The sequence below is a fragment of the Cimex lectularius genome, unplaced genomic scaffold (assembly GCF_000648675.2).
Source record: "Cimex lectularius strain Harlan isolate CLEC.00 unplaced genomic scaffold, Clec_2.1 scaffold197, whole genome shotgun sequence".
NCBI classification, from domain to species: domain Eukaryota; kingdom Metazoa; phylum Arthropoda; class Insecta; order Hemiptera; family Cimicidae; genus Cimex; species Cimex lectularius.
The window spans coordinates 470793-494641 of NW_019392961.1; the positions used below are offsets into that span (position 1 = coordinate 470793).

The window sequence follows — 23849 nt, forward strand, 5'->3', positions numbered from 1 at the left end:
TAAAAAAAGTGTTTTTCCTGATTTTTGCCATTTCCTTTACTTTTTAAGTAAATAAATGTTTTCTTGTTATTTGTTTATTGCTATCTGTACCAAAAAATGATATGTTCATCCGTCAGATCAAGAAGCGGTGGGGACATCCAGTGTTGCAACTAACTAACCCACTTTTATTTATTGGATACCGGGATAGGGTCAAGTTACGATGTTGGATTAAACAGTGTGGAAGGTGACGGGTGGGATGTCAAGGGAACAGCTTGGGCTAGTGGATTAGGTGCTCCATAATTGGGATATTTAGGTCTTTTGAAATTTTGAACGTAGTTGGTATAAATAAAAGTAGTAAGAGTGATTCAAAGCGAACATTTTGAAATTCAATGCATAGTAGAAAATAAATCAGGCTGGGGAGCGTCACGTAGCAGTCGAGTCTGTAGGCAGGGGAAAGAACCGAAAAGGTTACAAATTAAGGGTAAATAAAATAAATCAAAATTTTACAATTTTTTTATTATTTTAAATATTTTTTCTTTACATTAACATAGGCTATGCACATAAAAATTTATTTAATTAAGCTAAACAAATCTCTTCATTTATTTAATTATAAATTTTCTATATATATAAATAAGAATGATCAGTTAAGGTTTTTTTTGTTTTAAAATGTTTTTACAATAAAGCGCAGTTCCTATTGGTGTCTCATTCATACAAAAATTGTATTCAGTCAGTTCATTTAGACTTCCGTCCCAGGCCCTTTTGATTTCCTTAGAGTGCATTCAGTAGTCCCTCTTGATGTGTCAATCTGTTAAAATAAATCATTGTTATTTCAAAAAATCAAGACAATTTTTTAAAGTTGTAATATCAAAAAAATTATCTAAAATTAATCAACTAAACTAAAAAGCTAAAGCTGTTTTGTTAAAAGGACAAATACAGGACAAATGCTATGAACTTTTGACAATTTTTTTTTCTCATCTTCAGGTCTTATTTTATATTAATATCAGACACAAAATAATATTATTTGTAAACACCAAATTTGAAAACAACAATGACAAAACATTTAAACACAATACCCAACCTTAAACTAAACCTTATAAAATATTGTACTAAAGATGAAAACAAAATTGTTTTTAAGTTCCACTATGCTAAAACTGTTTTCCCTCTATTAACAAACACAAATACAATACAAACTTAAGTTTTATACAATAAAATCACACCAGTGTACAAACAGCTGAAAAGATCTTACGGTAAATTTTGATAATATCCAAGGAAAATTATCCTTGACTCGCATGCACGTCAAATACTGACTTATAAGAATAAAAAATTGTGCCTCAGTTCAATCTTATAAGTACCATATAAAAATTGTAGCTTGATTAACTCCGATCGTTTGCATATTCTCACTGGTTTTGTTTATTCATCTTTAGTAGTGGGAAGACATGCATCTGATTGACAAAACCAGTGAGAACTGGCAGACCAGGATGATCAAGCTACAAGTTCACAACTTAACCCACCTCAACACAATATTTCATACATTTTTAGTCATTTCAAAATTGAGCTAAGGCTTGTAATTGAATTTTCAAGTTGTTATTGACAAAATATTGGCAGCATATGCAGTGTAAAACAACTTTTTTTTAAAATGTCTATTTTATGCTTTGGTGTACTGCAATTCTTTTAGATCCATTTATACAATTTATATAATATTCAATGAAACATAATTGGATAATGGTATCTTTATACATACTCTGTTTTATTATAAATATGAAAAAAAACTAAGTAATAACTACACTAAAATTATTATCTTAGAAATCAAATAGTTAACAATTAATTATAAAGAAAAAATTTAAGTTTATAAAATATTAAGCCAAACATAATTAGCGTGCTGAAATGTTTAAAAGGGTGTTTGAAGGAGTAATTTTAAAATGCAGTTTGTTCAATTAAAAAAAATATAAGTAATCAATATTTTTATTCACTTTGCTATAAATAAAATCAATATGTAAAGTGCACAGACATAAAATCTTATCTTATTTTTTTTTAGAACTATTAAAAAATGAATCTGATAAGCAGACTATTAAAGCCATGGTGACATGCAGGCAATAATATGAAATTGTAATATTGACAAGGGGGGGGGCTATGGACATGGGATCGCCGATTTTAAAGTAAATTTTTTTGGCGACACTAGAATGAAAAATACTAGACGTGTTCTGAGCGTTCTTGCAAATGTGCAAAAAGTTCCTTTCCTTTTATGCTTTTCAAGATTATTATATATATATATATATATATATATATATTTATGTTTACCTAGGTTAAGTTAATAATAAGGAGGGTTGTATTAAATAAGGCAAGATACTAAAAAGTTACCCAATTTGCTATATTGCTCAGCCACAAATTTATATTATTTCAATTATCTATGGCTAACTGTCAAAGTTTTTTGCACCCCCAAAATCCCTGAATACAAATTTTTTTAATTTTTTGCACCCCCAAAATCCCTGAATACAAATTTTTTAAATTTTTTGCACCCCCAAAATCCCTGAATACAAATTTTTTTAAAAATCAAAACAATTTTTATTTAATAATTTTTCACCTTCCAAATATGATGTTTTAAAAATCAAAAATCACAAAAATGGTGATAACATAAAAACGACTCCACCGATCCACCAGAAACATAACAATAGGGCCTTGTAAATTACACGTGATGGCTCAAATATGCCTCCGTAAATAAATTAGAACCGGAAAGATAAAACATTTCAGCAGTGTTTTTTTCCTCCCAATGACTATTGAAACTTTGCTGACATCTGAAAGAAGAAATATTCTGCTTTTCAACAGTATAAAAAACATATTTTGCATAAAATTCAGAGGAATCATTAATTTTTAAGTGAAACACTGGAGATTGGCAGAAAAAATTGCCTCATGAATCCACAAAAAAAAAAGAAAAAAAAATTTCTTTCACAATAAAAATTCATATTTCAGGATTTTAAGGAATACTTTAAGTGAATTGGAAGTTTTTTCATCAAAAATGTTTTTTGGCCTACTTAACTAACAGTGTGCATTGATTTTTGTAACTTTTTATACCTAACCTCATTGAATACGATCCTGCTTATTATTTTCTTATACTAGAAAAAAAAATTCAGTGATATAAATAGCCTTGAAATTCATGCACAACAAAAAGGCAGTAACAGTTAGACAAGTCTAATATTTTGCAATCAAGTATCACCTAAAGAAATATTTAATAAATTTGGTGAATCCATGTCCATTGCTGTCCTTTGTGAGAAAAATGTCATGCTCTATAGCTATAATTATTTCAGTTCAATCAAACTAATATTTTAGTTCAATCCTTAATTTTTTTAATATATACAATTTAAATTTAAGTGATTATTATTAAAACATAAAAACTAACTAGAGACAGATAAATATTGTTTGTGCAATTTGTTTTAAAGATCTTACAAGCTGACAGAGTAAACCTTGAAACTGAAGAGAAGTGAGCCAACAGTGCCTTTGATTTTTGTTTTAGCCCCTTGGTTTGTTTTGATTTAATATAAGCGGTCTAACACTACTTACAAAGTTTTTTGCTTTATGTTTCACACTTTTTTTCAGGTGCAGGTTCACTGCCCACCTTGATTGTTATGGGCTCTAGTTCTTCTTCTTCCTCCGCCATTGTAGATAATCGGACCTTTTCTTCATCGGTTATCGCGTCTTTTTGCTTCCCTCTCTTGATAACTTTCATTCTGCGTCGCAAAGAAAATTTCTCTTCGAGTCTTTTCAGTTATATTATTGCATTTGAACTTACACATTTTTCCCAGGGCTTTTCTTCTTTTCTTTTTCGTTGTTCACCTGCTTCCATATCCCGGTTTTATTCATCTCCTCCGAAATGTTAATGGATGTTAGGGGGATTTTCATTATGTTGCCGTTGGGGAGGGGGATCTGCAAATTTTCAGGCTGCAATTCTTTATCCTGAAAAAAGTTCAAACTTGTTGAAAAATCATAAAATAATAAGACTTTTATTTGTTTAATCATTTAAAATAATTGTTTTTATATACCTCATTTCCTAGAGATTCTTCATCTTCTTCATTACGTTTTGTTGTCTCCGGCATGACATCATCCAAAATCTTGAGTTCCCTCTGAGTAAAAATTAAGTCCAAGCTTTTACGAATTCCGATCATCACAACAAGCTAAAAATAATTTATTTTATTTTAACAAAAGATAAAAGAAATAAAATAAACATTTCTTTTGTACCATAAGTGGAAACAATATTGAAGTAGAGCTGAATGATTTTATTAGCCACAACATTATAAGACAACCTAGTTGGATAATTGTGAAAAGATGTACTCTTCTTATAGGCACCTAAAAAATAAATATAATAAATGATCAATTATAAAACAAACAAAAATCCTAGAATAAAATTGATCAAACCTGTCTAAGGAACATGTAATCTGGCTGATATTTAGCAGGCATCAGCATGATGAGTAATCTATCAAAAAATTGCAGTCCTTTGAGAGAAGCGACACCCATGTAAAGGAAGACACCGAACAACACAGGCATAGGGATATTACGTAATATTGGCGTTATTAAAACTGACATGCCAATCATTAAAAATATGAGTATATGGGTTACACGTTGTTCCCTGCAATGATAATTTTATGGATGTTAAACAATAAAATTATGTATCTTTAAACACGACAAATTCTGTATTGTATATTTTACTAGCTTTAGATAAAATTTACCTGACACCTAAAAACTGTGGTTTTTCTCCAGGGGCAGCACATTCAGATTCGAGTTTAAGAGAATTAACATGGTTGATTGAAAGGACGGTGGCAGCCACAAACCAAGGGAGTCCCATAACTGAGCAAATTACGATTAGAATGGCTAAGACGAATAAATCTAGATGGTATCCACACCCTTTCTAAAAAATTTAAAAACACGAGCCATAAGTTCTGCCCGGTTAGGATTCAATTTACAAATTACCTTCAGTTTATTTTCTTTCCTGTTCACAATAACAGCAGTGATCTGTTGGTCCATGAATATTAGGATTGTTCCTAGAAGAGCCGGTAGAATTGCCAAAGGTATGGTCCACCAGTAGTTTAAAAACGGTGAAATTACCCAGCCTCGTCCAGGGAGGGTCGGCTTGAATTCACTTGGCACCTGCATCAGAATTTTTTTAGAAACAAGCAATTACAAATATTAGATCATGAATTAAATGTATTTGACAAACACTTCTATTCCAATATAAATACACTGTTACAATTAAAGTAATAAGTTTATAATAAAATTTTATTTTACTAAGTACTGTCATGCCTATAATACGGATGTAAACTTTTTTTTAAATAAAAATTGATTATGAAATATTAAATACCTCTAATTTTGGAGTAGGTAAATTCATTTTATAATCCAACCAAGTCATTGAGAAGATAGCAATAATTACTGCAAAATCGCTGATGAATTGCCTAACCTGAAAACGCTTTATTTAGTATGGTTTTTTTAATCTACAAGAATATCATTATTAGTTAAGAGCAAGTAAACTGAGTCAGAACATAAAAGTTGTGTAATATATAAATGTAATTTGTACATAAAATATTTGTCAAACTATGATCCTGAAAATGTTTTTGATTACATAAAGCTACTGTTTTTACAGCTTTATGTATCAAATTGTTGGTTTATTTGTTTGACAGTGAAAAATTAAAAAGCGAAAGAAAGTTTTACAGTAAGCCAATATAACATCACAACATAAAATAACAAAAGAAAAATTTAGAAGAAAACAACATAATCCATTTTTTTAAAATAAATTTGTGAGCGAGAAGATATTCCTACTTTGCTAAATTTTTTGTTATTAAATTATTTTATCATACAGTGTTCAAATTGTGTGGATGAATTAAAAAAAAATAAAAATAAATACTCTCACCTTAGATGGGAAGAATGAAGCATTTTTAAAATCTTTGAGATGTATCGATAAAAGGAATGTTCCAAAAAATAATACTAGTGACATCAAAAATACATCAGGAACATACTCTTTTTCACAAGTGCCGACAAGTATGCCTGAGTTATTCTAAAACATCAAATTTCCGCATAGTCCAAACATGTAAAAATGAAATTATCAATGATCGGAAGACATGGTCACTTACCAGACATTCGTTAATTCCAAATTCTTCCGGTATGCATGAACAGTTTCTGTAGCCAGTCGTATTTAACGGAAACCTGGTTCCGATTTGAAATACATTCTCAAAAGCCTGTACAAGTCAATATATTCTTTATTTGTTCAAAATCCCAATTACTGAAAACAATACCTTTATTATAAATATAAAAGCAATAAGTGTTGCAAAATTTTCTTCGGTGAATCTTGTGATGTAACAGACCAAAGCACTGGCATCGATGGCCACTAGAATAAACAAAATGACACCAATCCAAAGCCCTATCCAAAGCCTAAACGACATGTAATCCCAACCCTGATCCCTGAAAAATTTATTTATTTGCAAATATAAGTTTAAACATTTTTCAACTATTTGTAAAGTATATCTTACTTGCAAAATTCAAAAACGATCGTTTCAAAAACAAGAACAGGACCAGTTGAGCCTAGAATCGTCAAAGGTTGGCCACTAAAAAATCCATAGCCAATACCACAAACAAAACCAGAAATTAGGGATTCCATAGCAGCCATATTTTTTCCAGTAGCTTCTGAGAGAAGACCACCGAAGGTGATGATCGGTGATAAACAGGCAAAGTAGAGGAAAATCCATGATGCAATGCACTGGACTGCTAATGCATCCTTAAAATCTGATATATACCTGTAGATAAATATTTAAAAAATATAATCATGCTATAAGGTAGCGCATTTCTAAATTTACTTACCAAGGAAGTTTCCTCTTAATGTCATTCACAAGTCCACCAAATAATCTCCCTGTTCTACTTAGGCCGGATTCTTCTCGAAGCTTTTGCTCTTCTTTCTCTGGGTCCATTTCTTCTTTTGGCTTTTCTGGAGGCTTTCTCCTGTTATCCTGTGTGATATTTTAAGAGTTTAAGTTTCATTTCATGGGCACGACCATTAACAGCCTACCTGAGACGGGATTGCTGCTGGAGGTTCTATTCTAATCGCTGGGTCCCATTCTCCTGGAGGCAAGACAGTAACGGCATCTAGAAATTCATCAACTGCGGCTAGAAGATGGTTGCGATTTCGAGCTCTGTATGCAACTTCATGGAATACCTCGTCAGACATGAGAGTGGCCATCGCTCGGCCAATTTCATGAAAACTTGAAATTCCTCCCTTAAAAATTTGATAAGGTCATATAATAAAAATTATGAACTCTGAAACAATTTTGTTCAACACACTGACTGAGAAATTTCAAAATACAAACACATTTTGGGTTGATATAGAGCCAAAATCTTTATATAAAATAGCTCGTACTTTACAGATTTAGCGTCTTATGGCTGGTGATGAAACAACCCCCTAATTTAAATGCTATAGTGATAATAACTTTAAAATTGATCATAAATGGACTCCAGGGTATGAATCGAGAGTATTCCGCAGACAATGTGTTAAAAGAATAATTTTTTAATATATTACCAAAGGTCCTAAAAGTACAAATAAAAACCTAGTTGGCACAGGTACTTCAGTAAGGTCTCCGAAATAAGTCCCCTGGTTAAGCCTTATAAATGCAGACAGAGGCTTATCCAAGAAATCTACTTCTCCTACAAGAATATTAGAAGCTTCCGCTCCTGGTGGAATTTTTCTCATAAAATGAAGGTTTGCCTGTAAAATTATACATTAAAATAACTAAATAATAATGGATTAAATAAAAAAAATATTATCAAACCTTGTGGTCTCCATTTAAATCACTTGAACTGTAATTCCTTGACATGGAAACAGCACTCGGACTTCTTTCCATTCCTTCTATTTGAGGCCCACCTAGAATTCGATAAAGGTAGCATTATTGAAAGTGTATAGCATTTAATGTATTGACTACTTTCAAATTAAACTGGTTAAGAACCTAATAAATGAGCGTTGAAAATAACAGTAATGCTAAATGCTTTAACATCAATATGCAACATTTATAATACGAGCATTAATATTTATACCAAGCAGCACATGCACCGTGGTTCTGTTCTTATTTTATTCTATCACCAATTAAATTTATTACCAAATTTTGATGGTTTTTAAAATTCATGTTGTATAAACTTGAAGAGAGAAAAACATTATCGTTTTGCTGGCACATAATTTTATGTTTAGAAACCAAATCGTAATACAATATTCTTCCATTTTAACAAGTTGTAGATATTAACAATTGTAAAATGCTGATGACACTCCTTCATCCTCTTGTGAACACTGTCTTAATTTATTTGCAATATGTGATGTTTGTTTTCTGAATACCCTTGCTTTTTATTTATAAAAACATTACAGATTCTTTTTGAGTTCAAAGCGATAAAAATGCTTTTTCATTGTAAATAATTTCGAGCAAGTTGAATTTAAACATGCAATCTTCTAATTGGACAACTGTTCATCTGAATTGAAACATTTAACATTTTTATACAATGCCATTTTATTGTAAAACCAGTGCTACATTATTCAATTTTTTTAAATGGTAAAAAATTATTTATATTTCAGCTAAACTGAAATATTACATAAGTAATGCTTTACACGAGACATGTTTTCCAAAATGTTTGTAACACAAAAATAAATAGTAATTAGTCTAATAAATTATCAAGTTAGTACGATTATAATTTGTTTAGCTGTCTAAGTATAAGCATTAAAATGAATCCACCTTCTAAAATAAATAAAAATGATTTATTATGACTATATACACAAAAACCAGTAAATAATATCTAATATTGAACTATAAAAAAATAAATATGTAATATGTACATTGTGCACTACACCGCATGCTAATACAGGAAGCATTCTTTATATAAGTTGATGGAGTCAACAGTTTCAAGGTCTGTACGCAGGGTAATTGTACTAATATATTCCCTGGGTAAAACATCGCACCACTATGGACCCAAAAAATATGTTAACAAATAATAACAAGGTGACCATACGAGGATATTTCAAACATATTTTCTGGAAGATTACATTCGCATACCTGTACGTCTAATGATCTATTAAAATAAAACAGGAGTAAGAGATTTATAAGGTAGAGAAAAAATGGTACTTAAAAGTGAAGTAAGAAAAAAAAATTCATGAGCAAGACATTTTAAGCAGAATTTAATCAGAATTTTGAAAGTTTTACAATATATCGGGAAAAAATTCACTTACTTTCAATTCTTTATGAAAAAATTCCAGGTATGGTCATCTCATTAACAAAATTGTTACAATGAATATTCAAGCTCAACCCTTGAGTTCTGTCAATGACTTTTATTGAACCTTTTGAAATTATGCCTTAAATACAATTTCGGCCATAACTAAAAAAACAAAAACGATAAAGAAATTAAAACTACTAAGATCCAGGTGTTGTTTTACCAGCTCCAGGAATTGACAAGAACTTCCCCGCCTCTGGCTTGGCAGCTCCTGCTGACAGCGCCTGCTGTTGTTGCTCTTCAACTAGAGAACAATACTTGTCAGAGACAGGAGTGGAAGACAGTTACAGTGGAAGAACTTAGTTTTGGTTTTGTGGTTTTGTTTATAAATGCTTGAAAATTATCAATGGGTTCTGTACGCTTCCAAAATATTTCTTATTGATTACACTTTACTTACCTTTTTTATAGGTTAACTCAATTACAATTAATGTAAGATATTAGCAATTTTCCTTGAGTGATTACATTGAAAATAAAGATAAAAGTTATGACTGAACAGCAAAAATGAAACAAACAACATAGTGTTTTAATCAAAAGTGAAAAAAAACCGGGGTCTAAATTGATTTATCATAGTATAATGTCCAAATTTTTATGCGAAAAAGGACTATATAATACACAAAATGTAAATAAGTGATTAATATATATATAATATTCATTAAATCAGACTTTCCAGTGCTGAAAGATGGATTTATTGTGCTGAAAAACAGGGTCATCTACCATTTTGAAACAAACATGCAACAAAAATGCATCTTTGTGAATATAGTTTCAATGAAATTTAATTAATAATTGTAATATTTTGTTTTCAACTCATGCTAGATATTGAAATGAAACTATTTTTAAAATAATATATGATCTTAGAGATGAGATAGAGGAGATAAATGTATGTTTGTTTTAATTTGATTGATGGTATTTACATTGAAATAGATAACACTTAGAATCGAGAAAAGAATGTTATGCAAAAATGATATTCGACCCTTTTAGCTTTTGTGTTATTCGTTTCAAACCTTGAATTATCTGGCACATGGTAAACCATGTTGTGAATCTGACAATATGTGGAAGCTGTTCATCTGAGAAACAGATTTTTATTTAAATTAAGTCTAAATTTTCAATATTTATTTATTTGTAATTGAACAAGTACTGTTTTGGTATTTGGTGGGTTGAAGTAAATGAGTAAACCCCTTACTTTTTGAAGAGGAATGATTCCTGCCGATGTCAGCCAGAGACCTAATGATAGGAAGACGAGACATCTGACTGTCTTTTCTCCTTTCGTGCTGATGCCTATGTCTCCTCAAAATTGATTCTCTGACCTATAAAAATATTTTTAGTTAAAAAATTATTATTATTATTATTATTATTTTTTTGTAGTTTTGACAATATGCATTTGTCAAATTCTTGCCTTTTCTCGAGTGTCAAATGTGACTGTGCCGGCATTAACCATATTATCTAAGAACAGATCAGCCACTTGCTCTAAACTTTGTGCTTCCATATCAAGAAGTACAGTTCCGTTTAAAAGAAGGCTCCTAAGCTCAAATAATGAGTGGAGGGACAAAGTCGCAACATGTGGCTTTGACCACCTATTTCCACCCTCTTCCACATCTTCTTCAAACTTAATCCACCTATTGTTAAAACCAAACGGTCAAATTGATTCGGTTTAAATAAAGATTTATTGTCGTAAACAATTACCTAGCTGTTTCCTTCCATTCGGGCACATCTCCTTCTCCCATGACGAGTTCTTCCATTTCAGAGAAAAGTGGGTGTGACTCGTGAGTGTTATCATCTGCATCTTCGCCAAGAATGAACTGAACCCTTTGAGCTGGAGGAGTAACTGAAAGAAAAAGTTAACAATTTAGGCTCAACTAATTTCAATACAATTAAGGTTTTTAGTTGAGATGAAAAAAAGTTAATGGCAAGAGAGGGATTCGAACCCACGACCTTCGGCTAGATACGCCGCTGCTCTACCACCTGAGCTATCGTGACCTCGATCCACTCGAACATCAACTCCCCATCTCAACCCCACCTTATGAGTTTTCCCTCCTTTAATTGGTCAAGCGGACCACGAAATTAGTGAATTTAATTTCAATATGTTATATAATTTTAACAGCAAAAACAAAAAAATAGTACTAAATTAAATAACTAAGGGAAATCAATTTTAATTGCTATTTGGTCGATTTTGTGAATGATATAGGTGTAACCAATTCTGTGAGTGGATTAAATAAAGCAGGAGTCAATTTATGACCATTATTACAAAATAATAGTAAGCCAAAGACTACATTCTATTTTATTTATCAAATTAGCAATAAATTTCTATCACACTTTTATTAGAACATTGACAGGACTTTTTTCCTTGACAAAATAAAACAAACTTAATTTTCCCTTTGTTCAAAATCTTAAGATAGAATAAAGTGTACTACACAATTTTTTAAAAATGATTGTATGAATATATTTTGGTTTTCGTAACGTTCATTAAAGTAACATTCTTCTTCTCTAAAGTGCAACAATTCTACATATAAAAAATTATGTATAAAAGTTTAGACTGCTTCAACCAAAAAAAGTAAATATTTTGAAAAGCACACATGCACAACTGCTTAAGTATGTCAATCATGCATTTACGAACTCAAGATTTTGTAAAATGCGATCAATAGAAACCTTCCAATGTACATTAAAACAGAAAAGCCCCAATTATTTAAAATAATTAGTCAACTTTTGCTTCATTTAATTGAAACAAACCAAAGATGAGTGAATACTGAATGATCATTAACGAAATAATTAACTTTAGTCAAAATTTGTGAAAGTGCTTGTTAAAAATTTTTCACTTTTTCACACAGCTAAAGATAAATCGCATCATTAAAATAATCAGCTTCATTTTATATTTGAAAAAAAAAGGAGTTTTTGACAGAAATAAATAAATTCCAAGAATTTAAAATTAATAAGCAATAGTTTTGCTAGCTAATGCGAAACGGGATTCAAAGAATGATTTAGGTTTTCATTAAGAAAAAATTCACTCCATGATTTTTACTGAAGAATTGCTGGACCTTTCAAGTTTCACGTCTATTTATGTGTTGACCGGATCGAGAAAACTCATAACAAAAGAAATCCAATTTGTATGCCACGGCTATTGGATGTAACGTGAAAAGAGTTCAATTATGAAGAAGATTGAATAAGTTTTCTTCAAAAGTTACAATACCCATCGAATTACCTTCATTTAAATAAAACCCCGATATAGACTGAACTTTATTTAAAAACTCATTGCAAAAAGTATTAATTGGTTCGGCCGAATTGGCAATCTATGATCACAGATTACAATTAACGATAAAAATTAAAAAGGGAATTGACTTTTACCGTCCCACTTAAATCCAAGGGTGAAAATACTTATCGATCGATAACGAAATTTAAAAAAAAGCAACAAGCCATTTTATCAAATTGACCAAAATGCAAGCATTCACAATACATCAGATGGAGAAAAACGCCTCGCACTTTTAATTATTGAAACATTTGACTTTTTTGAGCAGATTGAAATATATATATTGAAAATTATTATTGCTAAATTGTAAAATGTAATATTCAAGATGATGCTATCGATTGTGACTTGACACTTTGGACGTCGTGTAGTGCAATGCGTACCATTTTCTTAAAAAAAAAAATCATATTGTGTTTTTTATCTATTTGTCCTATAAGCGTGTACCTATTGATATGTAGTTGCCTGTTTTATATATTTCGTCGCAGCTTGACACACTTTGACACTGACATTTTAATAGTAATTGTCTGGTTCGAAACTGATCCTCGGTCCTAGACCTACAGGGTACCAGGACGGATTTCTCGTGTTTTTTTTTTTAATTATTGTCAGAATGGTTAGAAAAAGCAAAAATTAAAACATTAATGTTAATAAATAATAAAACGAAGACGCAATTTATCATAAAAGGTCAACCTCTATCACGAAGGTGAATTTAGCCTTTGGCGATAAAAAAAAAAAATGCAGATGAAGGCATGTTGGATTTATTTTTTTGCCACTGAAGTCTCAACAGGGGCCATTTGAGAAGATACGCCTAACATGCCCCTGTTTACATAGGTCGAGATTGATATCAAATCCTGACTAAGATTTATGTACAAAATGCGATACGACCTAATATGGATGATGGAAAGGACGATTGGCCGGTCGAATCGATTCTTTTCTAATGGCGATTTTCCCCTCTTTCCTAACATTTGATATTTTGTATAAGACCGGTCTCGAGGTAATATCACGCCTTCTAATTAAATGGTATGATTTTAATATTATATTAAATCGTGAGCAGTAGGTCAAGGTGTGTCGGTAGCTGCGAAACTTACATATCTCTCCGTCTTGAGAAATGCTAAACCTTCTGCTCGGCCTCCTTCCTTTTGTCAGACCTAAAATAGCTGAAAAACAACGTACCATTTGCCCAATTGTAATAGACCGAGGGAGCGTAAAATGTAATGTATTCGAATGAGATAAGTTGTTGGTTTGCACTGATTGAATCTATTATATTTATATTTTTTTTAAAGAAAATCGAATCAAATTGGATGACGAATTAAAAAAGAATTCTGATAAGAATCCACAGAGCTTTTGTGATGAAATCAAATAAAACAACTGTCCTCTTGAGTAATACGTGACACTTTATATTCACAAAGTATACAGGATGTCACTATTGCGACACCTACTTTTCTCGAAAACGAAAGATTAAAGAAAAAAAAGTTAAATGGTAACCCCATCATAGTTTTTCCCGAGTGGTCCAAAAAATTATTTTTAAATGTCACAGTAATAGGTAATTACGTACCAACTTTATTTTTTTAAATTGGACTAACACCAAGTTAATAAATTAGATTTTTTAGTACAAAAAATGACACCAAAACCACGCCGGAATATCGAGTACTTTGGGGGAGTGAATGTGACCAGACTTCTATATTTATTAATCTATTAGATTTCTTAGCCGATTGACCAGATAACTTATTTCAATAAATTAATTTTTATGTAAGGTATTGGTTGAGATAAAAAAGCCAACGTCACGAGTGGGATTCGAAACCACGACCTTCGGCTAAATACGCACGCCGCTGCTTTACCACTTGAGCTATATTTATACTGCGTAGTAATGTATATATGTATTGTATATTTTGTGTCTGTTCTATAGTTGACAACCCGGGGTAGAAACGAGAGGCTAGCATTGTAGGATATTGACGTAGTATACATATAAAAGAAGTCAGTAAATAGATCGAGACGCTCAAATGGCTGCAGTTTAAACACAATACGCATGAAAGACCAGAAAAGTAGGAAACACGCAGACAACCAGGGATGGCCTTAGCTGTTTGACGGCTCATAGATGGAACTCTTTATATATGACAGCAAAAATATATAGATTGGTTTTTATAATGTCCAGTAATTACTCGATTCAAAAGGTCTGCGGAAAACAGACTATGAAACTATTCCATATTCTCTGGACTAATGAGTCCAAATTTATAGAATTTAACAGCTTAAAGTGAAAAAAGGTGGATAATACCAATAGACCTAACTATAACTTTGAAAGTATGAAATGAATTGAAATATTTTCAGAAAGACGCAAACACCCTAATGTTCTTGTTGATTATTTGGAGATCGCGAGATGCGGTCTGGTGTGACGTAGGTTTTAGAAAAGCATTCTCTTTATCGTGCCAACGTTTCGATCTTTATTGAGATCATCTTCAGGGCATGGGAATTATAAGCATTTTAATTTAAATTTTTAAATTTTTTGTAAAATTTAAACAATGTTTATAAATCCCAGGCCCTGAAGATGATCTCAATAAAGATCGAAACGTTGGCACGATAAACACTTGTTTTTCTCAAACCTACGTCACACCAGACCGCATATCACGACCTACAAATAATCATTAACTAACGGTCACTAAACCACACATTTCTTATGTTCTTGGTAGAATTGTTTTATATTAAAAAAATGTAGGTTTTGAAAATGTATCAAAATTTGTAGGTCACATTTGGGGAAATTAAGTTGATATTCAATTACCTATCACTGTGACATTAAAAAAATGTTTAGACCATTTATTTTAGATTTACTGGAAAACAATTATGGTCTTTACAGTTTAAATTTTTCTTCTATAACTCAACGTTCTTGAGGAAAGTGGGTGCCACATTAAAATAGAAGCACCCTGTATATAATATTATAGAAACCTGGATTCGCTTAGATCTTCAAATAACGGCTCAACTACAATACTTACCTGTTTTTATATAATTCTGAGCGTTTTTTAGTTTATTTAAAACTTGATTGTATTCTGCGATATCTTTTACCTATTAAAATTAATTTTATTGTCTCTTTGTGCTCGTGAAATGTAACAGACAACGTCAGAAACTTTTATCGACCTGTTTAAAACTTAGAAAGTCAGATAATCAGAAAGTTTGACAATTTTGAAATCGACGATGAATAAAATTTAAGGGAGGTATTTTCTTAAGAAAGAACAGCATGAAAGTCAAACTTTCACAACTTCAGAATGTACAAAGGTTAACTTGTATTGCAGCTTGTGTATAAAGGAAACTTTTATTTTCCCTTAGATTAACTTTAAATCGAACGTCACGGCGATTATATCTAACGTGCCAAGGCAATAAGTTTATATGCGCTTTAAATATTTGCTGTTCTAATTAAAAACGCTTTCTATTTTTAGCCTTTAATCATGTAAGCGTAGAAATTCGCTTCTCTCAGAGTTTTGAAAAAAAAAGTGAAGTCTCAAGAGAAGTAATGAATTGCAATGTGTTGAAATGAGTTTATAAAATGTCTCATATCATCACATTCTAGACATGATCCCAGGCTCTTGGAGTTGGCAATTTTCTTTTCAAAATTGGATTTTCGGCTGAGAGGAGTTCAAGAAGGAATACATCGTGATACTCAGCGATTCCTTTTACTACTCACATGAACGCCAATTTTTTCAGAGATTTTCATATTTATAAAAGCTTAATTTATTTCCGATACCATATCTACAATTCCACATTTATTTAACGAGGAGGTATATAGTTCAAAGGAAAAACACATTAATGTAACAAATCATGTTCTTATAGGATTGGTAATGCTTTTTTTTCTGTACATACTAAGTATCGTTTTAGTTTCGTTTTTGAATTCTTGACAATTACGGTGGTATACAGCGGGAATAGACGGCAAAAAGCGTCAATTTAGCTTGTGCCCGATACCGGGAGCTTTTGTCCGTTTTAACTCGTTAGTTGCTCCGCCGCACGGCACGAGCACAAGATTATATCAGATTATGAAGCCAACGAAGGAACTAGGAAACTAGGCGGATCCAAACGTGATCAATACCAAAATCAGATCAACTAGGCGGCACGATATCGAACCAATTGAAATGATTCAGTTTAAAAAAAAAACATGTAAACAGTGATAGAATCTTTTGGGAATTGATCGTATAACAAGATAGCAAGCAAAATAGAGCCCTTTGGTCCTGGAGGAATGTCGAAAATTGCTCTTGAGGAAAAGGCCAGGATCGTCACCGGATATGGCAACGAAATTCCTTCTCGGGAATTTACTTCCGTTTTGTGAAGGCAGATTTTTCCCCGGAAGGTCGACGGCGGACAGCCGAATACCCACGAGACACATGTGGGTACTACCTATTAAATTTTTAACACGTTTACGTCCATTCTGAGGGATGTGCATGCGCTGCCTCCATTCAAATCTCTCCAGAAGGGGGGTTCAATTCAACCCAGATTTTCCCCAGGTGCACCCCCCTTCGCCAGCCACCCCACAAACTCTGAATCTACAAATTATAGAAATAGATTCTTATTTTAAATAGATTTTAAAAATTTATGCAAAAAATCAAAAACAATGAAACCTAAAAGCGTTTTAAAAACTAAAGGCCTACGATATTGAGGATATATTTCATTACCTACGTTTGGAACTGTCCTGTTAAAAACTCACACAATGTGCTGAGATTTTGAAAGCTATTTTGTACATAAAATAAATAAAATTACAATTGACCTGTTGTTCAACTGTGCGTTTTCTACTTTTAATGTCATTCTAATTAAATTTGGTATGTTATTTAGACAATAATTTTATAAAAATCTATTAGGTTTAATTCTAATTTATAAGGATCTATTAGGTTAAAGAACATGTGGTTGGTGAAGCACCACTTTTCTTGTTTTTAGCTCACGCCGAAATTAGCCCTTCAAGGCGTGCAATTTTTCGACTAATTGAAACATGACGGATCTCCGCCAATTTTTTAGCGTATTATTTTTTAAATCACAGTTTCTAAACTCACTTGAACTTATATTCCAGTCGGTACACAAGAGATGCAGAAAAAACTAATCAACAACTCATCAGATTGACTCCGACAATGAGTCTGGGATGCCCGGACGCACGCGAGGTTCACCCCAAACGCAAATGGTCGATTCAAAGTCCCACTTGACTTAAGATTTTAATAAACGTTTTCTGCATATAAACTGTCCAATTTGGCAAGTCCGAGGTATACGAGGTAAAGAGACGTGCCTAGAACTTACCATGCTAAGCCATCTTTTTGCAAAGTATGCATTGCCAAATTTAGCCTTGGAATATTTCAATGTTAGTGTAAATATTTAAAATTATAATTTTTTAATGTAAAAACACAACATTGAATTTTTGTTGTACACATTGATCAGAACAATCGTTTTCAGAATTTCAGGTGAATAAAGTTAAACTTTTATAGTTTTATAGTCCTAATAACGAGATTACAATCCTTGACAGGACGACGAAGAAACTGTCTTTCTTTCCAATTAGCCTCATTTTAATATAAATTTATTTTTAAAAAATCACGTTATTTTAAAATGTTTAAAAAAATAATTGGTCAGCGGACTACGAAACAATGAATTTAATCATTTTAAAAAAATATTACAAATACTGCCCAGAACTAAAAACTTGACACTTCAAGTACTTAACTATTTAAAATTGTAATAAAATCAAGTTAAGAGTTTAAAGAGTTTATTCATCCCATTGTTGCCCTGGGGCAATGTTAAGTATAAATAGACCAGGGGATTTTTCCAATTCTTATATATTTTAAATTAATCACATTTTGACAGTCGTATTACTCCAGGAAAGCTTTGTAAGGTTCTTTGTAAGAACGAAGGAAAAGGCAGTACAAAAAAATGCACGAATGCCCCATCCTCAAAAAGTAAATCGTCCAAGGGAGAAACAATGCTGATAATGACCAATAAGTCTAGTCAATCTAAACCTCTCAACTGCCCAAAACATCCCGGCCACTATTACATATGCACTAGCCTGGAAGAAAACTTCAACGCATTACCTTAGCTATGCTCATGTCGCACTTCTACTACCAACAACCCCATGCCCACACTAGCACCCAAACAGATATTACCCACTATCTTACTTCTTTCCTTAGTGATTTTTATACTTTCATCTCCATTTTCACTACCCTTATAGCTGAACTCCTCTCCAAACTTTTCGGATGAATCATTTACCCTCACATCTACTCACGGTTCTGCTCTGAATTAGAAAATTGACGCACAAACAAGACCTCGAAGTACTGCTTAAAACTTAAACACTTATCACAGAAACTCACTTAACCTACAAACACGTTTTCCACGTAAAAGGATATCAAACGTACAGGTATGACTTTAATGTAAGTTGAGCTCAATGTAGTACCAGACACCCTTACAGCATAATCTCCACTCCATGGAATCCATTGACTCCCAAGAGATTTCAATCTCCCTATTCTTTTTTCCCGCGCACATTATTTTGTCAGTAGTATATTGTACCCCGTCAGGTCCTTTATGTATTCCCCAATTAAAATCTATCTGTTGCTCCCTCGGACGACGGTTCGTGGATGGGGGAGATTTCAATGCCGTGCCCACACAATGGGACAGCCGAGTCGCAAATTCCCGACGCCACCTCCAAAATATAATATTAAAAGAAATTATTCCTTTATCTCTCCTAACCAACCCATCTATTGACCTTTCGTTTCCCAGAACTAATGGATATTTTTTTTATTTTTTTTTTGCGCCTGGCGTAGGATCCATCTTAATATTCATCCAATGCATAAATGACCTATCTTCTGATCACGCCTGTACTCGTAAAAAATGTCCAAAAGGTCGTATTGAAAAACATCTTTACACTAACATTGTCAAACCGATACTAAAGGCCTGTGAAACGAACACATTCGAAAAAAAAAATCCGTCAACAAGCTTCGAAAAGCGGGTGTTTTCTGTAAGAGGTTCTGGAACGACGTCCTTTTATGGGGAAGAATCTATTGCGTCCATAATGAACGTGCTTCACCATTTCTGCAAGACATAGAATGTCTCCTATTACATTAAGAGGTTACACAAAAATAAATAAAAGGAGAAACAGCTCGATTATTGCTTGATTTAATTTGCAATATATAACTCAGTGGAAATTTTATACAGACACAACGTATGCGAAAAGAATGTCTTTGATACATTTTAATTAGTGGTGTCACTGTAATTAGAAGGCGAAGCAGTTTGCAACAGCGATAAAATTGTAGAAATAATTGATTTGTTAATTAAACGCTCTATTTTTGTAATTAGCACATTTATTATTTCTTCCTGGAGCGAAAATACAGTCTATTGAATATTTTAAATTTAGCCAGGTGGGGTTGTTTTATTATGCCTATTGGGCCTTCTTAAAAGTAAATCTATTGATAATATGTATATTCAATTGATTAAACTAAAATTTTTGTTTTATTAACGTGTCTTTGTTAAAATATGACTTTTTAGGAACAAAATATTTTCTTTCACAAACATTTAATTATTTTATGATCTGTACAATTCGTAAGCCACAAAAATGGTGTTTAAAACCGTATGAAATTGTTGTAGTAATTTTTGAAAGCAATAAGGTCAAATATTGTTTATAAGTATACGAAACCAGCAGGACCATTTTTCAAAATTTAAGAACATATGGAAGAAAGTACTTGTTTATATAATATTAATAATAAAAATAATATTAATAAAACTTTATTGAATCTAATTTAATAATATAAAAAATCTGTGATATCACGACACTTAGTAGAAAACGCCCGCTTTTCGAAGTTTATTGAAGGATTTTGTTTTTTGCTTTTTTCGAATCGAGTTGGTTTCGCAGGCTTTTAGTATCGCATTGTCAATGTTGCTGTGAAGATCAGTTTTTCAATATGACCTTTAGGGCATTTTTTTATTTATCACATCGTTGTGAAATACATTTCTCTTGATGATAAATCTGTTTGTTTCACAAAAATACTTTCGTTTGAATGTATAATCGAGGACAGCACGTCAAAAGTATTTCCCTGTTCATCGTTTTTGTTCTTTTGCTCCCTAGTTGGTTTTTTGTCTGGTATATTTTTATATTAAGCGTAAATAATTAGTAAATATGTAAGTATTTTGTACTTAAGTATGGAAATAATTACTGAATTAGTAAATAATTGTTTTTTACACACCTTCAGATTTTAATTATCCAAATAATATGCTTTAAAACATATTTTATATATAAATATACATAGAATAATCGTTTTACATTTGTTTTTAATTATTGTAATTAGCACAAATAAATTTGATGCATAAGTAGTAAATTTAGAGTAAATACAATGTAAATTTCATTTTTTATTCATTACTACCGCCCCATAATACTTTTTAAAAAATTTATTATGGCTAGAAAGTAGATATAGATAGTCAATTTTTTTCGTAATATATGGACGGGTTTATGTAAATATTGAGTGGTTAAAGGTTACGTGGGAAATAAGGTTGTTACACCTTAACCCCATAAAGTTCCTGGAAGGAAGCTTGTTATTATTAACCGATAATCTCTTAGAATGCAGAGATATTATACGCTAATCAAACCATTAAGTTACTTTTTAGCCTTTAAACATCAGTCTCGGTTCGAAGGTTACACTTCGATAGCGAAGAAGATCCATTTTGATTTATTAGATGCACTGATGCGCGTTATTACTGGTTTTGCCGTTTTTAGAATTACCCAAGTTGTTGCCGACATAGTTATGTTTGGTGTAATCAAGGGTCTAGTTCGTCGTGGGAACTCAAACAATTAGCATTCCAAAGAAGAACTAGTAATGATTGTGAAGACATGACCAACCGACTAGCTTTGGAATGATCTGATCACTCTTGAGGAGAGTTAGAAAAGGTGTAATAAGTGATTTAAAATCGCTAGGGAAACTAGAAAGAAGTGAAGTTATATCGTTGGATGAAGAAGGAGATGGAATGAAAGTGTTATGAGGTGGAGGTGGAATGAACATAGCAGGGGGAGGGTTCAACGAATGTTTCGCCGCCTCAGCATAGGAAGAGAATGGCGTTGTAACCTTTGCGGAGGAACTGCTGTTTGCGTGAGGTTCTGACTGTCTTCTTGCGAAGGATCGTCCTCTCTTCAGGAGTTGTAGTTCCCTGAAGGAAAAATAACACAGTAATTTGCAGGGTGGTTCTGTTTAAACTGCACACATGCTGCGGGTTCATCTTGTGGTCTGGTGCAATCTACTGTCATGTGAGAGGAGCCGGCGCACTGCACGCGAGAAGTGGTCGCAGAACGATTTGGTATGACCATAATTTTTGACACCTTTTACATTGGTGTCTTTTTCTTCTCTCCTGCCTTAATTTTTGTCTAAAGGAGGCTGCTCGATGTAAAGATTTTTCATTAAAAGGGTTTGGTTCCAGGTCGACAAAGAAGAGGTGAAAATTAGTTCTTGAAGTAAATTTTTTCACTTTATACCGAGGTTCCCCTATTTTTTAATTAATGCATGTAGGCGTAGAATAATTAAGGGGACGAATAACAAACCTAAAAGCCTTCTCTTGGAGCAAATGGGTTTGAAGTAATAAAACACGTTGGCATATCGCTACTTTTTGACAGCTGCCCCATTGTAGGGATCATATTTGGTATAGCATTTTCTTCAATTTTCTCTATTTGCAATTATAAAATTATTTTTCGCGAGTCTGCCTTTCTTCTTCTTTTTGTTTTCGAGAGAATTGCCAGATGGTGGTCTTTTATTTTTTAAAGAATAAAACTGAGAAGAAGTTGTAGAACGTACGTCCGCATTAGTGCATAATTCCGGCTCACTTAGATCCGTATTGTGACCATAAGGGTTGACAGATTAACACATTGAAGCTTCCCTGATTTCGAACTTTAACATTTTGGGTAGCAGCAGGTGCAAAGTAATACTATCTTAGAAAGAAAGTAAAAAAAACACCACTAAATTTTAATCCTGTAATTTAGTCGATACCAATCATTTTCCTATCCCCGCTGGGCTGATCTATCCAACGTTAGGCAATTCTCCATCGTCAGTGTTGGGTCTTAATAATTAGGATCGCTCTGAGCGTCTTGTTAATATTCAACAATGAAGTCAATTTTTTAAATCTCATATTTATTCGCCTTTTAGTTCCATTGGTCACAGCCAACGAATTTGGGCACCGCTGGAAAGGTTAAATTCCGCCCGTCCACTTTTTCGCAACCATCCAGACTTAAAAATGCAGCAGCCTATTTCCTTGGTCATTTCTTTGACCTGGAGAGTGATTTTTTTTTTAAATTGCAAGCATGGCCGAGTCAGGTTTTATATTTTTAATTTAGAACCAGATTTAAAAGGTGCAGTTTGGCCGTTTTCAACAATTTCTGCCTCCCGACCAACCCAGCGAGGATAGACAGCCCAAAATAATCGGTGACTAAATTAACGGGTAAAACAGTAGACTGACGATTATATTTATTGGGAGACCTTTATAAAGCAATTTGATTTTTTATAACAGATTTTTAAAAAAAAGCAATAAGATTATTTGAAAAGAAATCACTATAGAAAAAAGTGTTTGACAAATGGAAAGATAAACAGAATAGTTCGAAAATATAAAAGAGTCCTGTACATTTAGATTAAGACTGAACAGTGCCAAGATACTAAGCTAATTACTTACATGAAGAGCTAATTACTTAAATAAACGCGAAAATCATGATTTAAGAAGCCAAAAATATGTTTACTAACCAAGAAAAAACTATGGAAAATGCAATAAACAATTTCACTCGACATAACAGTGAGGTTTATTATAAAAATATGCTTCTCAAAAACAAATTATTATTTTTTTAAAGTAATAAGAAATACCCTTTTGGAAATGAATAGACAGGACGATCACGATACCAAACATCTAAAAAATAATGAAAAAATAAATTTTTTAAATCCCACGTTTTTGAAACTTTTGTTCAACAAATACCATTAGTTTAGTTCAACCATTTAAATCAGCATAATCAAATATCAGTTGTCCAAAAAACCAACAATAATTTATCAAATAATGTTATAAAATGGAACAAATACTAATTCATGTAAATTATTGTTTTAAAAATATATAATATCTATATAAATTTGATGTGGTTATTAGAAACGGATAAAGAACTATTGGGTATTTTTACATTAAAATTACTAGCAATAGTAAGGATGCAGTGAGTATGTATTGTGTGAGTTTGTATTAAAAGTTCGTTTGAAATAATGCTTTAAAGTTCGAAATCTTCCCGAATTTTAACTTCCAAGAATATTTGCAATTGAAGAAATTAATGGGAGAACTTCATGGTTCAGAAACTGGATCAGTCTCGCCATAAAGTATTCGTGCGAAGTTAACCCTGGATTTTCAGACTTGCAGCTTT

The 23849-nt window shown here is 32.2% G+C and overlaps 1 protein-coding gene across 6 annotated transcripts in view; it reads right to left on the reverse strand.

Moving 5' to 3' along the window:
* Nucleotides 1–529: 529 nt before the first annotated feature.
* Nucleotides 530–23849, reverse strand: part of LOC106665826 (sodium bicarbonate cotransporter 3) — a 102797-nt gene continuing 79477 nt past the window's right edge. For 3 of the 6 annotated variants that reach the window (XM_014392589.2, XM_014392591.2, XM_014392593.2), the window contains exons 4-24: nt 10936–11077; nt 10649–10868; nt 10436–10559; nt 9419–9499; nt 7779–7870; nt 7529–7714; nt 7022–7228; nt 6817–6962; nt 6489–6752; nt 6255–6420; nt 6093–6197; nt 5873–6016; nt 5327–5422; nt 4939–5115; nt 4698–4876; nt 4387–4597; nt 4210–4317; nt 4014–4145; nt 3764–3927; nt 3590–3701; nt 582–784 (exon numbers count right to left, since the gene is read on the reverse strand). In XM_014392589.2, coding sequence (XP_014248075.1) covers nt 716–784; nt 3590–3701; nt 3764–3927; nt 4014–4145; nt 4210–4317; nt 4387–4597; nt 4698–4876; nt 4939–5115; nt 5327–5422; nt 5873–6016; nt 6093–6197; nt 6255–6420; nt 6489–6752; nt 6817–6962; nt 7022–7228; nt 7529–7714; nt 7779–7870; nt 9419–9499; nt 10436–10559; nt 10649–10868; nt 10936–11077 — 3125 coding nt within the window. In that variant the 3' untranslated portion in view covers nt 582–715. Of the gene's footprint in view, nt 785–3534; nt 3702–3763; nt 3928–4013; nt 4146–4209; nt 4318–4386; nt 4598–4697; nt 4877–4938; nt 5116–5326; nt 5423–5872; nt 6017–6092; nt 6198–6254; nt 6421–6488; nt 6753–6816; nt 6963–7021; nt 7229–7528; nt 7715–7778; nt 7871–9418; nt 9500–10435; nt 10560–10648; nt 10869–10935; nt 11078–23849 lie in introns of all 6 variants that reach the window. The other 3 variants (XM_014392590.2, XM_014392594.2, XM_014392592.2) reach the window with 3 other exon arrangements.